The sequence below is a fragment of the Dipodomys merriami genome, unplaced genomic scaffold (genome assembly GCF_024711535.1).
Source record: "Dipodomys merriami isolate MVZ:Mamm:240054 unplaced genomic scaffold, mDipMer1.0.p SCAF_72, whole genome shotgun sequence".
Lineage (NCBI taxonomy): Eukaryota > Metazoa > Chordata > Mammalia > Rodentia > Heteromyidae > Dipodomys > Dipodomys merriami.
In genome coordinates, this window is record NW_027206313.1 from 4,569,761 (window position 1) to 4,587,098 (window position 17,338).

The window sequence follows — 17,338 nt, forward strand, 5'->3', positions numbered from 1 at the left end:
TACTTGGCCTGAAATCTGAGATTTACTTGCCTCAGCCTTCCTAATGCTAGGATTATAGGTGTGTATCACCACACCTTACTTCTCTTCCACAGTTACTGGAAAAAAATCAACCAGAAATAAAACAGGTATTTTTAATGGAGTAACTTAATTCTTCATAAGCAGTATGTAGATATGGTAGGTAATCTTTTATATGTTAGTTTATTGGAAGCCAAGTACAGATGACCTCAGATATATTTGAGGTTTGTCTTACTTGTATGGGTGCATAATGAAATTATACTAATATAGTATCTTAAAAGAAGAAGCCATATTAGTTCACAGTTTCCCTGCCTCTGGAGTCCAGAAATGGTCTAGCAAGGTCCCCTATTGAGTGTCTCCCCAGGCCAAAGCCAAGGCACGAGCCTGGGGTCTCCCTGGACTATCTTCATGCTCACTGGTCTTGCTAGCATTCAGTGACTTATGGTTACAGGATCGAGGCCTACAGTTCCTAGAAGCTTCTATCCTGGCACATCAAGTCTTCACAGCGTGATGGTTTGCTTAAGGCTCTATAGGAAAGCACATTTGTTGCTTCTAGTATGTGATTTGTAGTGTTTTTTTTCTTCAGCACTAAGGTTTGAACTCAGGAAGGCTTTGCATTTGCTAGGCAAGTGCTCTACTATTGAGCTACCCTTGAAAATGTAGAGCCTCTTTTTACAAAGGGTCTGAGTAGGTTAGATTCACCAAAGCACTCACTCTTTTGATTGACTTACTGATAGGGGCCTTAATTACACACACATACACACACACACACACACACACACACACAAACACATGTATATGTGTATAAATAAATAGTATATATATATATATATATGTATGTATAGACAGGGAGAAACGTGTGTAAGTAGATGCTTGTGTGTGTCTATGTATATATGCATAGAAACATACACACACATATATATACATATATAGGTAGCCAAAGAGTAAGATCCCAGGAATTTTGCCCATATTTAAGGGAAGGGGATTTTATAGGGGATTCTTTTTTTGGTCAGTCATGGGGCCTAAACTCTGGGCTTGGGTGCTGTCCCTCAGCTCTTCAGCTCAAGGCTAGCGCTCTTGAGCCACAGTGCCACTTCTGGCTTTTTCTGCTTATGTGGTGCTGAGCCCAGGGCCTCATGCATGCAAGGCAAGCACTCTACCACTGAGCCACCTTCCCAGCTCTATAGAGGATTCTTAAAGATAGCTTTAGTAGCATGCCTACCACAGAGTTATTAAAACAGCTGTTTGTTCAATAAAAATGAATTTTTTCTATGTGCTAAGTATTTCTCTAGACCATGGAAAAATAAACAATAAAACTAGAAGTCCAGCATATAAGGTGGTAGAGAGACAGTAAAATACTCTTTACATTGTCATTCAGTAATGCAGCTACAGTAGAGGTGTTTAACCAAGCTGCAGTGTGAACACCAGGGAGAAAGTGGAGGAATGGCAAGGTTTGCTCATGGAAGGCGTATTGCATGTCTGGAAGAAAATAACAATACTGCTACAGTTCTTGAAATTTTAAAGCTAAAACATAGTTGCTATTTTCTATAGAGAAAATATTTAAGATGAAATTGTTAAATGATCTTTTCTTTTCTCCTAGATGGTATACCTCAAGTTTACTACTTTGGCCCTTGTGGTAAATACAATGCTATGGTGCTGGAGCTGCTGGGACCCAGTTTGGAAGACTTGTTCGACTTGTGTGACAGAACGTTTTCTCTTAAAACAGTTCTCATGATAGCTATACAACTGGTGAGTAAAGCGAAGTGTTCTGTGATACATGGTTCATTGGTCACAAGTTGAAGTTAATAGCTCTATTAAAGTTTTATGACATCCTGCAGAGCTTTTGACCTGCCTGATACAAATGTTTCTGATGTTTATATATGCATCATAAGATACATATAACTTAAATAATGTGTCAAATATATTTTATTTATATGAAAATTAGTATCATAACTGCTTGAAGAACTGAATGTTTCTAAAGACTGTTCACTTTGTTTTTTTCTATGACTCTTTTCTTTAAAAGAGAACCCTCAGAAACATAATCCTTTTTGTTTACGTAGTTGTATAAAGAGGATACAATTCTATAAATCAGTTTGTGAGTACATTGCATCTTGACCAATGTCACCACCTCCATCATTTTCCCACATTCCCCCCCTCCCCCAGTCCTCACCCCCAAGCTATGTAGCTCAATTTTTACAAAATAGAAACAACAAATCTTAAAATCATTAAATTCCAGGGGATCTATGAGAAAACAACTTAGAGGCTTTATTTATTTACTTTTTTTTGAGACTGTGTCTTACTATGTCTTGCTAGCCAGGACCTTGCTAGGTAGCCAAGGTTAGCCTTGAACTCTTAGTTCTACTATAGTTTAAGTGCTGGAATTATAGGTAAACATAACCAAGCCTAGCTTAGAGAATAGTTTTAGGAGAGGTTTGACATGAATGCCAATATGACTATGCTGTAGAAGTCTTAAAATTGATTTTATTCATCAAACCATTAATTATACTTCTATTCATCTTATGAAAGTATTCAGATGTACTTAAAGTATTTTGTACAAGGACAGATATAATTTTAAAAAAGGGACAAAGAATGCAAATGTGGAGATTAACAGGATAGGTTGGTTAAATTATCACTAGCCTAAAATAATATGCAGCTATTAAACATATGTATTAAAAGAATGTTTCATAACTTGGAAAATGCTTATATAATTGGTTAAAGCATAGGTTATTGAATATTATATGTAACCTAAAGTTTGTTAATAAGGAAATCATAGTGACTTATATAACTTTGTGTTTATATTGTATTATTAATCATTATTGCAAGTAGTTGAAGCAGCTTTCTAATTTTTGTTTATTTGTTTATTTGATTGTTTTTGTGTCACTCCTGGGGCTTGAACTCAGGGCTTTGACACATCCTTGAACTTTTTTGCTCAAGGCTAGCACGTCTATCACTTTAGCCACAACTCTAATTCTGCCTTTTGATAGTTAATTAGAGGTAAAAGTCTCATGGATTTGCTACCCAGGCTGACTTTGAACCATGAACCTCAGATCTCACCCTCCTGAGTAACTAGTAGGATTTACAGATAGTAGCTACCACGGCTCGACTGTGTTCTGATTTTTAATACTCTATTTTATGATACTTGGACGATGAACACTATTTGAGAATTTGTAAGTGATTAATACAGGTCTCCACTATTATTAGAGTTAGATGCCAAAACTTTCCAATTTTAAGATCCTATTTTTAAGTGTTCAATACCTAGGAAAAAATTAAGTTAAATAACAGAAAATAAATACTGCAGGATGGTGTTAGTCATTTTTAACATCTTAACATCTTAAACTCTTAAATTGACTACTGATCTAAGTTGTTTGACTACTGATCTAAAGTAGTATGAAACTTTATGAGTATATCCATTTATGTTTTACTTCAAAGGTTTTTGACTTCATGAGCTACCATCCTTTGAAAATGTTGATCATATTAAACCATGTACCATAACTTCATGAAATTATATGTAAAGACATAGTTTAGGTGGGAATTAGATACACACACACACACACACACACACACACACACACACACACACACACACACACACACACACACACACACACACACACACACACACACACACACACACACACACACACACACACACACACACACACACACACACACACACACACACACACACACACACACACACACACACGAGGAGCTATAGACTAGTATGGAGGGTTGAAACAGTTTCTGATTTTTTTTCTTTTTTATATTCATTGTGGAAATTTTGCCTTGCCTTTATTGTGATTTCTTTTGCTAGTCGAATCTAAAATAAAATTTCTGTTGTTTCTCTTAAACCAAGATTTCTCGTATGGAATATGTTCATTCAAAGAACCTGATCTACAGAGATGTAAAACCTGAGAACTTCTTAATAGGACGACCAGGAAACAAAACCCAGCAAGTTATTCACATTATAGATTTTGGTTTGGCAAAGGAATATATCGATCCTGAGACGAAGAAACATATACCCTACAGAGAACACAAGAGCCTTACAGGAACAGCTAGATACATGAGTATAAACACACATTTAGGAAAAGGTATGTGTATGTTTTGTAAGTGTGGAGGTTGGCATTGAGCATGCTGCCAATGTGAGTTTATATTTGGAATTGTGGTTCATTTTTTGTAGACTACAATAGCTTGTACAATGGTTTTAGTTTTCACATATCTAGAGGTTACTTCCATTTATATTAATACTATATTACTAAACTATAAATAAGTGACTGCTGTCCTTCTGTTCACTGTATCTTTTTTTCTTCCAGTAATAACTTTGGCGTATTCATCTTGATACAGTTAGAGGGCTACACTTGATGATTTCTATTAAGCGGATGTGAGGCAAAGGCAGAACTGGCTTCTAGCTTAAGTGTATCCTTGCTGTAAGACTTCAGTGGGCAAACTATATAAACTTTTTTCTTTTTTCTTTGTTGGTCGTGGGGCTTGAACTCTGGACCTGAGCACTGTACCACAGCTCTTCTGCTCAAGGCTAGAGCTTTACCACTTGAGCTGTAGCACCACTTCCAGTTTTCTGGTGGTTATTGGAGATAAGAGTCTCATGAACTACTTTCCTGCCTGGGCTGTCTTTGAACTGTGGTCTTCAGATCTCAGCCACCTGAGTAGCTAGGATTATAGGCATGAGCCACTGTGCCTGGCTAAACTTTTATTATTATTATTATTATTATTATTATTATTATACAGAGAGTTCCTTATTTGTAAAAATGTAAAATAATGCCATCCTCACAGACTTTTTATAGCTTGGGCCAGGTTCTAAGGATCACATATATTTGCTTATTGTATAGCATTAGTCTTTTTTTCACCTGGAAAAGTTACTCAGTGTTTCTTTTTTTTTTTGTCACTTGTGGGGCCTGAACTCTGGGCCTGGGCACTGTCCCTCAGCTCTTCAGTTCAAGGCTAGTGCTCTACCACTTGAGCCACAAGGCCACTTCCAGTTTTTCTGAGTGGTTTATTAGAGATAAGAGTCTCATGGACTTTCCTGTCCAGGCTGGCTTTGAACCCTGATCCTCAGATCTCAGCCTCCTGAGTAGCTAGGATCATAGGTGTGAGCCACTAGCACCCGGCCTTCAGTGTTTCTTTATAGTTCATGACCTTATTTTTGAGGAACAGCACAGTCTTATTTTCTTCTCAGTTCCAGTCACTTATTCTTCTTGATCATGTTTTGGGGTACATGGTCAGCATAAAGTGGATATGCTTATTGCAGTATGTCAAGGGCTGCATGATGTAATTAATTCCAAGCTTCTTTGATCATTTGTTTAGGGTAGTGTCTGTTGCTGACTTTTTCCATTAAGGAACTTTCTGTTAGTGATTTTCTGGCATTTTTTAACACATTTTGATGTTCTAACATTAGCACGCACGCTTCCTTTTACCCCTAATTGTTGATTTCTGCCTGTAGAGACTGCTCAATGCATATGCTCAAAGGGTCTCAGATTTGATCACCATTTGTTTCTTCCATTAGGTTCCATGTGACATGTTCTTAATGTTTGAGTACTTTTTACTTTCTGATTGCAAGTTCTTCCAAATTGATCTTGTAGTTTCTCTGTTCCAGCCACATAGCAGAAGTCATACGTCCTTTTATTGAATAATGTTAATATTTAAAAAGCAAGTTTTAGCCACTGGTATGTTCTTGCAATGGTTTGTTATTGCAGCGAGGCCCTGAATCCAGAACTAGGAAATGAGTATGTGTATATATTGACAAACAAAGAAATATACCTATAAAGGTACATGCATGTTTACACATGTATTACTATTTTTCTATTAAATGCTTTTAAGTTTATACTGACATACCTGACTTTTCATCTGCACAACAAAATAATGTGCCCCCAAAGGTATCTATAAGTCTTTTCCTATTTACGTTTGTTTCTTGTCATCAGTTCGAACTCTTCCTAGTACTATTGACATAGTCCTTTTCAGAAGTCCAGGGTAGCAAGAAAAGAGCTTCAGAGTTGCCAAGTGGCTGGGATCATCCATCTGACTTCCTGCTTAGTGTGATGTCTTTGTTACTCTACAATGCCACAATTGTTTATAAGTTCTAATGTGGGCAGATATTTGAGTTAATAGTTTTTTTTTTACTATTATGAAAAAGGTCTGTGGCATTCTTACAGATTGTTTTTGTTTTATGCAATTGTTTCTTGTGCAAAGTGAATTATATGTGTATGTGCGCACATATGCACTGTGACTGGGACTTGAACACAGAGCCTTTAGCTCTCTTGCTTGATTATCTTACTCACAATTGGTGTGATCTTAGAGATTCTTGTAAAAGCAATGTGATACAACTGCAAAGAGTGACTGGGAACTGGCACATGCACTGATAGTTGGGTGCTATCTAGAGAGAGCTTTAGAACTGAGTAGTATACAGTCTTTCTTACATACTGCTTCCTTCATCAAACCCTTCAATTTGATATACTACCTTACATCTCTGAAGTAGGAAAGCAAATATTTCAGATATTCCAGCACCACCCATACCAAAAACTTAGCAATGAAACTTCTGTTTGAAGAGCTACTATATACTGCAACAAGGTCAAGATGACGCTCACATTGCTGAAGCAAAAACAGTTAAAGACTAGGAAATCCATATGGTTTTACCCCCCCGTAGTTTCTTTTTCTTCTTTTTTTCTCCATCACAGGGTTTGAACTCAGGTCTTAGATACTATCCCTGAACTTATTCACTCAAAGTTAATGCTCTAACACTTTAAGCCACAACTCCACTTCGGGATTTCTGGTGGTTAAATTGGAGAGGAGTCTCACAGAATTTCCTGCTGGGCTGACTTCAGAACCATGGTGCTGGGATCTTTAGCCTCTTGAATAGTTAAGGTTACAGGTGTGTGCCACTGGTGCCCAGCTTATACTGGTAGTTTCTACAAGTCATTTGAAAGACAAAACTGTAGTATTAAAACAGTAAAGCCATTGCTTAAGAAGGAGACAGTAAAGGTAATTTTCTTAGGAGAGAATTTTTGAAAGATGTGTAAAGTTCCATTTAAATTGCTAAGTTTAGCAGCCAGATACACCCCCCCCCCACTTAAAATGTCTGAATGACATGATTATAGTCAAAGTTAAGCAAATAAAGACCAAGACCTCTAGTATAATGACCCTGAGTTTCCATATTTCCCTTTCATGTGAGACGTGGGAGCAGGTCATCATAATTCAGGAAAACATGTCTTTCACTAGTCAGGTCTCAGTGTCTTCCAAATGGAGAATTTGTACAATAAGTTAGTCTGAACCATTTATGTTTAACTTTGGAATGACAAGAACACACAGACACAGACACAGACACACACACACACACACACACACACATACACACAGAGAGAATTTGTACAATAAGTTAGTCTGAACCATTTATGTTTAACTTTGGAATGACAAGAACACACAGATACACACAGACACACACACACACACACACACACACACAGACACACACACACACACACACACACACACACACACACACACACACACACACCAGGGCAGCTTCGTGACAAGAACACACAGATACACACACACACACACACACACACACACACACACACACACACACACACACACACACACACACACACACACACACACACACACACACACACACACACACACACACACACACACACACACACACACACACACACACACACACACACACCAGGGCAGCTTCGTGATCTACAAGCATAATAAAGCAAACAAAGAATTTAGGATCTCATGCAAAAAATTCCACACCTAGTTGGCCCTCCAGCAGTGGCCTATTCTCAGTGATGACCAGTCAGCCTCTCCATTTCACATCATCCGCTAATTCACTATGACAGCAAGGAAAGACAGAGCTGATGAATTCCAATCACTTCATTCAACCAAGTCAAATTGGAGATAATTCACAAGTGAACTTCAGGATTTTTATTTTTTTTAACTCAGATTTGAATTAACATGATAATTGGTATCAGATACTAATTCTTTTCTATAGGGCAGTTTGATTCCAAAATACAGTCTCTAGTAACCCAAGTTCTCACAGAGTTATTTTATTCTGTTGGCAAAAGCTGCTTGGCTTTCAGCTTCTCATTCTTTAAGTAGGTTCTGAAGGATGGGTATGAGGGCCCACGCTTTCTGGAGCTGTGAAAATCTGTCAGCTACCCTATAGTTAACTTGCCAAGGTTTGTATAAGCATAGGTATAATCAAGAACTCAAGGTCATCCCAAGACAGTAACTGGACAATACTAACACAAGTTTCTACAGTGAGGAGACACACTGAATCCTGTTCATCTCAAGCTGTGTTGGTGAACAGTAGAGCAATTAAAAGTTACCACATGAATTTCCAAACCTTCTGTAAATCCACCCAGTTTGGAAACAGTAGCTTGTCATCAGTAATGTGTCATCTGAGCAGTGAACAGAAGTGCTTGAGATAATATTTTTGGTGAGTGTATTTCAGGAGCAAACTTTGCTGGTGGATTTAAAATATGAATGGCTAGATGCAGAATTGTCAGGATTGTACCCTTTATTAAAAACAGCACACCTTATTTGACAGTGTCTGTGAGAGATTTTCATTTCATGGGAGTTAACAGACTATTTTATTGTAGCTAACAAAGGTTCACCACTGTTTTATTGTGTGATATGAAGTCACAACTTCCTATGGCCTAATGTTCTTTATCTGAACAATGGTAAATGCAGCAGCATTCTATTTGTAGAAATGGCAAAAGTGAGTGATATGTTTGTCCTTGTTGGGAAAGCCCTCAGAACTATGGAAATAGCACTAACTCTCTTTACTTTTTCAAGAAGGAGCCAAAAATTTCTTTGGCAAGTACAGCAAACAATAAAAGGTTTAGTTTTTCTTTACTTTTAAAGCTCTTCAATTTTAATGAAGATTGGGTAGATGGGCAATATTTTTAATTTTAAAATGTATTTTATTATCTTTAAGTTGTTCAAAGGTGTTTCAATTTAACATGTTGGTTTTTAGTACATTGTGATCTATGTCACCCCTTCCGTTATTCTCCACCCTCATCCCAATCCCCCCATCCCTTCAAATTATCTAGTTTAGATATGGAGTATTAATAGAGAAATACTTGCCAGATTACATGAATTTCTATTTTAAAATACATTGAGAATAAGATAAAGTAATACGAGTTTTGGTCCACTACATGCTATGAGTTTTTGATGTCTTGAACATACAGTATTTTCTGGTATTTTGAATAGAGGGCACGGCACTGTGAGGAGTCTGGAGGGCAGAAGAAGGAAAAAAGAGGAATTATGACTTTTTAGTGTCATCTTATATTCATGTACCTGACACAGCAGCCTTGTTTTGCTTGAGCTTTTGTGATTACTTCTTTTATTTATTTGTATATTTGTTTGGTTTTGTTGTCCTATTAGGCAAGTGCTCTCTTCCAGAACTCTTATTTCTAGCTCCTTGGCAATCCCTCCCTCCCTCTTTTTTTTTGACTTTTTAAAACAAGCTTCCCCTAGTTAGTCCAGGCTGGCCTGGAACTCAGTCTGTTTCTCCTGACTGCCTCTGTAACATGCTAGGATTAGAGATGTGCAACCCTGTATACCTGGCTCTTTGATGGTTACTTTTAAAGCCTGGTTAATTCTTTTTTTGGTGTGTGTGTGGGGGGGGGGGGTGGAGATTGGTTGCTGGGCTTGAACCCTGGACTTGGGCACTGTCCCTGTGCTCTTCAGCTCAAGGTGAGCGCTCTACTGTGGTAGCCACAGCGCCACTTCTGGTATTCTAGTGGTTTATTGGAGATAAGAGTCTCATAGCCTTTCCTGCTCAGGCTGGCTTTGAACCATGATCCTCAGATCTCAGCCTCCTGAGTAGCTGGGATGACAGGTTTGAGCCACCAGAGCCCCACTAATTAAATCTTTGATACTTTGTTTTAATTAATTTTTAAAATAAAGATTCTGGTTTCAGAATGCTACATGAATTTGTAAGTATTGTTTCTTTTTGAGACTGACATTATATCAGATGCTCTACCTTAGCTTCCTCCTGATCCTCCTTTCTTGTTAAAAAACTTTACACTGGGTTTTATTATATTACTTACATGTGTATGCATGTCCCCCTCTATCCCTCATATTTTTCCCTTCCTCTCTAATCGCCTCTTACCCATTTTTACAAACAAATTTTATGTAAAGCATGTATTTTCAATTATATAACTTTCATATGGATTTAAAAAAACCTTTTTTTAAAAAGAATTTGAACCTTTAAGAGATCTTTCTCACGTAAAAGAAGTATTAGTCTTTAGAAAACCTTCCTGTGACTTTTGCTACTTGCTGCATAGCCAGATTTATTTCCAGATGTGTCAGTTGTGAAAAAAAAACAAAAGAATTATGTGGGAAAATTATATTTTGGATTGAATTTCAATGGTGGGTTTATTTTACGCCTTCATATTTATGGCTTGAATTTTTAAATGCTGTGTAGGTTATGAGAGTAATACTGTTAGACATCTGTTAGAGCCATATGGGTAAAATTATCTTATGATTATTCTTAGTTGTCAGTGTGATAATTAAAGGCCCCTTTCCTTGGATGGAATTCAATAGGAATTGCCTTTTATTCTGAGTTTGTCTCCTAAATAATGAGTCCTACTGTAGAGCTCAGTATATTTTTTTAAATATATTTTAGTCTTTTAAAGTGTATTTTATAAAACGTAGATCTCATATGTGTACATATCTTTACATATTTCTTGTTGTGTAATGCTTTTGTAAGGATTATGGCTTTAAAATTCATGTCCCTATTGTTCATTGCTAATATAAAAATCTGGTTGATTTTATATATTGATCTTGTTCCCTGTAATTGTTAAAACTCACTAGTTCTTAATAGACATTTTGTAGATTACTTTAAAATTTCTGTATCAAATCAAAGAAAAATAGTTCTACTCTCCAATTTGCATACATTATGATGTTTGTTTTCACAGCATTTTTTTTGTAGTGAAAGAACTGTTTGTACAATTCTATATTAAATAGAAGGATGGGAAGAGTAGAGCTTTTTTAAAATCTTGATCACTAGGTATCTTTCACTATTCAAAAGTTATGTTGTAGTTCTTCCATAGTTGTCCTTTGTTAGAAATAATGTTTTAAATTTCTTATTTACAGAGTTTTCTTATGGGAATGCATGTTGGATTTTTGTTATGATTTTTTTTTTTTTTTTTGTCAGTCGTGGGGCCTGAACTCTGGGCCTGGGCGCTATCCCTCAGCTCTTCAGCTCAAGGCTAGTGCTCTACCACTTGAGCCACAGCACCACTTCCGGCTTTTTTCTTTTTGTTTATGTGGTACTGAGGAATCAAACCGAGGGCCTCATGCATGCAAGGCAAGCACTCTACCACTGAGCCACCTCCCCAGCCCTGTTATGATATTTTTTATATCTAAGATGATCCTGTGATTTACATGTTTTAAAAAACTCTGTTAATATGACTTACATTGATTTGCTTTTGAAAGTTAACTAACCTTACATTCTAAGCATTAACTTTACTTAGTTACAGTATATTACTTCATTACTTTATCAGGAATATTTCCTATACTTCTGCTACTTGTTGTATTGTCTTTGGTTTTTGTAACAAGGTAATAAGATGGGAATGACTGTTATTAAGAGTATGTAGAATTTGTATTTTTTTCTTGTTTGATGTAATTCGCATGTGATGTCATCTAGCCGTTGTATTTGGGGAAGGCTCTAAATTTAAAATTAAATTTCTTCAGTTGATATGGAGCTATTAACATAGCCATTTACTTATTTATTAATTTATTTTGGTGCTGGTCCTGGGATTTGAACTTAGGGCCTAGACACTGTCCCTGACCTTTTTTGGCTTAAGGTTAGTGTTCTATCACATGAGTGATGGATCCACTTCTGGCTTTTTTGGTGCTTAATTGGAGATAAAAGTCTCCTGGCACTTCTTGCCAGGGCAGTTTTAGAACCATGATCATCAGATCTCAGCCTTATCAGTGGTTAAGATTACAAATGTGAGCCACTAGTGCTCAGCAACTGTGTTTAGATTATTAATACCTTTCAGAGCTTTTCTGTATTATGTCCTAGTTGTTGAATTTACGGGTATAATATTCGTAAAATATACTGTGCCTGTTCTCTGAATGGCTATAGGATTTGTTCTGTTAGCCCCTTTATTGTTCCTGTTATTGGTAATACATGCTTCTTTTAGCATACTAAGAGGATTAAAGATTTTATGGAAGTTTTCAGATAATCAGCTTTTGTTACTATTTTTCTGTTGATTTTCTGTTTTATTGGCCATTGATTTCTTCATGATTATTTTGTTTTTTATTTAATTTGTGTCAGCATAGATAGGTATGTAAATATATAAAGTCTAGAAATAGTAGATTGAAAAACATCTATGCATTATTTTTGAGAATGCAAGGTATGCAAGGGGAAAGAATCTTGTCAAGAAACAGTATGAGAATACTGCATATCTATATTGGAAAGAATCTGAACTTTTATCCTGCTCTAGAACCAAAAATAAGTTACTTCACAGTGCAAAATATATGTAAATGTAAGAACCCAAAACTATAAAGCTTAAAAAGAAAAAATAAGAAAAAAAATGTTTGGGGGGGGAGTCAGTCGTGGGGCCTGAACTCTGGGCCTGGGTGCTCTCCCTCAGCTCTTCAGCTCAAGGCTAGTGCTCTACCACTTGAGCCACTTCTGGCTTTTTCTGCTTATGTGGTGCTAAGGAATCGGATCCAGGACCTCATGAATGCAAGGCAAGCACTACCACTGAGCCACCTTCCTAGTGCAAATTTTGCAACGTTTTTAAAGAATCAGATTCCTGACCACTCTCTATAAATTGGAGTTCTTCAAAGTATGGAACTTTGCTTTTTATTAAGAAAACAACAAAAACAAGCTGTGGTGTCAGACAAAGGAAGTATTTACAAAATATATATCTGAAAATGACCTGTATTCAGAATACGCCAGGCACTTTCACAGGTTTGACAAATACTCAGTTCTAAAAAAAATGGGCAAAGCATTTGAACAAATATTTCACAAAGATGTATGCGAGATTACTAGCACATAAAGTGCATTTAAACATCAGTCCCTAGTGAGATAGATACAAATTAAATAATACTTAGCTGTTTGCATGGCTAAAGTTTAAGAAATCAACCATATACTGGACAGGTTTTGAAGTAACTGGAACTCTTGTACATTGCTGCTGAGAATGTGAAATGGGATACACACAAACCTTTTTGAAAATATTTAAGACTTTCTTACAAAGATAAATTTACACTTGTCATGTGATTTCATGATGTAATTTCTAAAAATTTATATTCAAGAAAAATAAAAGTATATATTCATAAAAAGACTTGTATAAAAATATTCAAAGTTCTCTCCCTCCAGTAGCTCCAAACTGGAAACTATAAGTATCTTTCAGTAGGAAGATTAACATAATGTGCCTTGCTATTCAGCAATAAAAAATAATGAATTACTGATACATGGAGTACCATGGGTGAATCATAGAAACATACTGGGTGAAAGAATTCAGAAATGAGGGGCTGGAAAGGTGGCTCAGTGGTAGAGCGCTTGCCTTGCATGCCTGAGGCCCTGGGTTCGATTCCTCAGCACCACATAAGCAAAAAGAAAAAAGCTGGAAGTGACGCTGTGACTCAAGTGGTAGAGCGCTAGCCTTGAGCTGAAGAGCTGAGGAACAGCGCCCAGGCCCAGAGTTCAGGCCCCACGACCGGACCTTAAAAAAAAAAAAAGTTCAGAAATGAGTCTGTACAGTGTGATACCGTAAAAAGTCTCAGTGGGAAGGGAGGCTAACGGCAAGATTATTTGTACGTATATTAGAGATGCTTCCTGATGATGGTGGGAGTCGTGTACAAATGACGTCAAAATTTACCAGATTTCATGCTATCATGAGAGTATTTGATTATAGACAAATTATCTTTAGTGAAAGGAGTTTCTTTTTAATGATTTTCGAACCTCAATAAACTTCAATATCATTTACTAAACTTTTGAGGCACAGGCCTCCCCTTGGTTTCATATCCAAGGAATCCGTCACCGGCAGTAGGATTTCAGTTTGTGAAAAGTTCAGATCATTCTAATTTTCAACTGGAGTCTAGAAGTAGGATTTTTTTTCCCCCCCAAAATTTTTGTTTTAGGACACTAGGACCTAGCATCCATAAAGACTGCTCTGTGTAGCCACTGCACATGCTTTTGATGGTAATAAACAACCTGCAGCCTTATGGAAGGATATTAGTAAAGAACACACACATGTATCTTTGAACTCTGGCACATTGTTAGGAGGGTCCATGGTAAAATTTTAAATGCTTTCTGACTGCTTCACCCTAATTCTGATCCTTTTCTTGAGAAGTTTGCTTTTCTTCAAGCAGCACCTGGGGTAAACATCTTTTATGCAAACACCATTTAGTAATCTATTGTTTTTTTCTTTTATTGTTACTCAGCATTCTGAATTATAACTTAAAAGATCCAAAAATGCAAATTTAACTTCATTGACAAAAATTGAAATACTTCTTTTTATAGCAGTTTTTATTGTGATTAAGTGATTACATAAATTTCACACTATTGTGAGATAGTGATACTTAGTTACTAAGTCACAAACACATTCTAACCTTAGTTACTAAGTCACAAACACATTCTAATCTTCATGGGGCAAATTGTCTTTATTGTGGTCTATAAAGTTTATGAGTTCTATGAGCTTTGATAAGACTGTTATTTCTTCCACATTGGGTGATATGTACATTTCTTTCCTTTTCTTAGTGTCACCTCTTGTAATAAATATTTATAAGGATCTTTCCTGAACCTTAGTTTGTGATAATTAGTCAGTTATGTGTTATATGACATTTCATTGATAAACAGAAATAACTTGAAAATGATGATTTGTTTTAGTCTTAATTTTTGGTGATAGTGGAGGGATTATCACTATTGGTATGTGTCAAACATCAGTTTTTTAAAAATATTTTTATTATCTTGGTGTAATTATACAAAGGAGTTGCATTCATTGAAGCAATTTATGAATATAGTGCATCTTGATCAATGTCACCCATCAAGGTTTCTTGAAATATACACAATACTAATTGTTCTCAATGTTGATGGGGAAAATGTGATTGGAAGTTTTATGCTTTCATAACTTCATGTAATGGATCATTTAATAAAGTTAACTAAATAATTTAAATCTCATGCTTTTTGGGAGCTTTAATATGTTGTGCTCTAAGTCTTTAAAATGGAGCTGTAGTCCACAAAGACTGCTTAATCACTTGAATCTTTTTTCCCTTCTCCTGTATTTCCATGAACATATATCTGAGTAGATAAGAAAATCTGTAGTAGCATTTACATTATTATAATAGTATATTTAATCATGCTTAATATCTAAAAAATGCAGTTATGATTTAGTTTAGTCATAATTTTCTCACTTGTATGCAAGGGACCTATATTTTCATTTATATATTGAACTTTGGGAAATAAATTTTGAAAAAGAATCAGTTCTCTTTTCTAACTTTAACTGGTAGAGAGCAGTGAAATTTGTGTATCTTCTGTTTCAGAGCAAAGTAGAAGAGATGATTTAGAAGCTTTAGGTCATATGTTCATGTACTTTCTGAGAGGCAGTCTTCCTTGGCAAGGCTTAAAGGTATTTGTTTTTGTGTTTCCTTATTTAATGTAATTAAGTCATTTATACTTAAATTACCTAATCTAACTAATTATTTTTGACTTATCATATTCTCAGGGATGTTTCTTTTTCCTATTTTAGGCTGACACACTAAAAGAGAGGTATCAGAAAATTGGCGATACAAAACGAGCAACACCAATAGAAGTGTTATGTGAAAATTTTCCAGGTAATGAATAATGCCAAACTGATAACTGCTGCTATTTATTACTTCAATTTATAAATATTTTTATACTTTAACGTGAAGACTTTAAAAATGTGTTTTACATGGTGGTATTAGATGAAAATTCCATCCTTTAATAATGTTAGCCCAGGGCTGGGAAGGTGGCTCAGTGGTAGAGCGCTTGCCTTGCATGCATGAGGCTCTGGGTTCAATTCCTCAGCACCACATAAGCAAAAAGAAAAAAGCCGGAAGTGGTGCTGTGGCTCAAATGGTAGAGCACTAGCCTTGAGCTGAAGAGCTGAGGGACAGCGCCCAGGCCTAGAGTTCAGGCCCCATGACTGGCCCCCCCCCCCAAAAAAAATAATAATGTTAGCCCAGTCCTAGCTGAAGTTATACCTTCTTCAGTGACCTTTTTGTGTTGATAGTACTATAGTTTGAACTCCGGGCTTTGCAGTTGCTAGATAAGCACTCTACCAGTTGTACTACACCCTAGCCCTTTTATCTTTAGTTTTCAGCTTGCAGTTTTTCACACAGCCATCCTTAGATAGTGATCCACCTGTCTGCACCTGTTTTGTAGCTGGGATTATAGGTATAAACCATCATGCCTGGGGGGTTTTGAGATAAGGTCTCACTAACATTTTTGTCTGTACTGGCCTTGAACCCTGTTCCCTCCCATCCCTGCCTCTTGTGTAGCTGGGATTATAGGCATGTGCTTCCATCCTCAGCCCAATAACACATTTTTTTTAATTTTATTTTTTATTATTTTTTTTGGGTCCAGTCGTGGGGCCTGAACTCTGGGCCTGGGCGCTGTCTCTCAGCTCTTCAACTCAAGGCTAGCACTCTATCACTTGGGCCATAACACCACTTCCGGCTTTTTTCTTTTTGCTTATGTGGTGCTGAGGAACCGAACCCAGGGCCTCATGCATGCAAAGCAAGCTCTCCACCACTGAGCCAGCTTCTCAGCCCCAAGAATACCAACTATTAAGTTTAGTACAATATGAGTCATTTGGCTCTCAAAGTCAGCTTCAAAAGAAGAGTTTGAAAGTACAGTAAAATCTTCCCGACCTTACTAATTTTAGGCTAGATTTACATTGGAGAACTGTACACATTTATGAAAACATTTTGTTTTCAGGGAAGCATATAGCAACTCTAAATCAGTGAATTTTACTTATTCTAGGAATAACAATACATAACTGTAATTCTGGAGAGTCATGGTTTAGGACCAGCTGAGCAAAATGTTAATGGGACCACATGGCAACAACTAAGTGGGGCATGTTGTTTCATGTCTACAATCTCAGTTATTTGGGGGTGTAGTTAGGAAACTTGTGACCTGAGGCTGGCACAGGCCAAAAGTGACCTCTTAGGTGAAAAGAAACACACAAGGGCTGAGGACATGGCTTCCTTGATAGAGTGCTTGCGGCACGAGCGTAAGGACCTTAGTTCAAACTCCAGCCCCACCAAAAAAATATTGGTTTTCGAAGTCAATTAAAGAATAAGAATAATTTTG

At 36.6% G+C, this 17,338-nt stretch overlaps 1 protein-coding gene across 10 annotated transcripts in view; it reads left to right on the forward strand.

Annotated features, from left to right (window-relative positions):
* Positions 1-17,338, forward strand: part of LOC138818204 (casein kinase I) — a 90,825-nt gene that overhangs the window by 46,200 nt on the left and 27,287 nt on the right. For all 10 annotated transcript variants that reach the window (XM_070009180.1, XM_070009184.1, XM_070009183.1 and 7 more), the window contains exons 5-8: positions 1,616-1,764; positions 3,872-4,106; positions 15,547-15,632; positions 15,753-15,837. In XM_070009180.1, the coding sequence (XP_069865281.1) occupies positions 1,616-1,764; positions 3,872-4,106; positions 15,547-15,632; positions 15,753-15,837 (555 nt within the window). The remainder of the gene's footprint in view (positions 1-1,615; positions 1,765-3,871; positions 4,107-15,546; positions 15,633-15,752; positions 15,838-17,338) is intronic.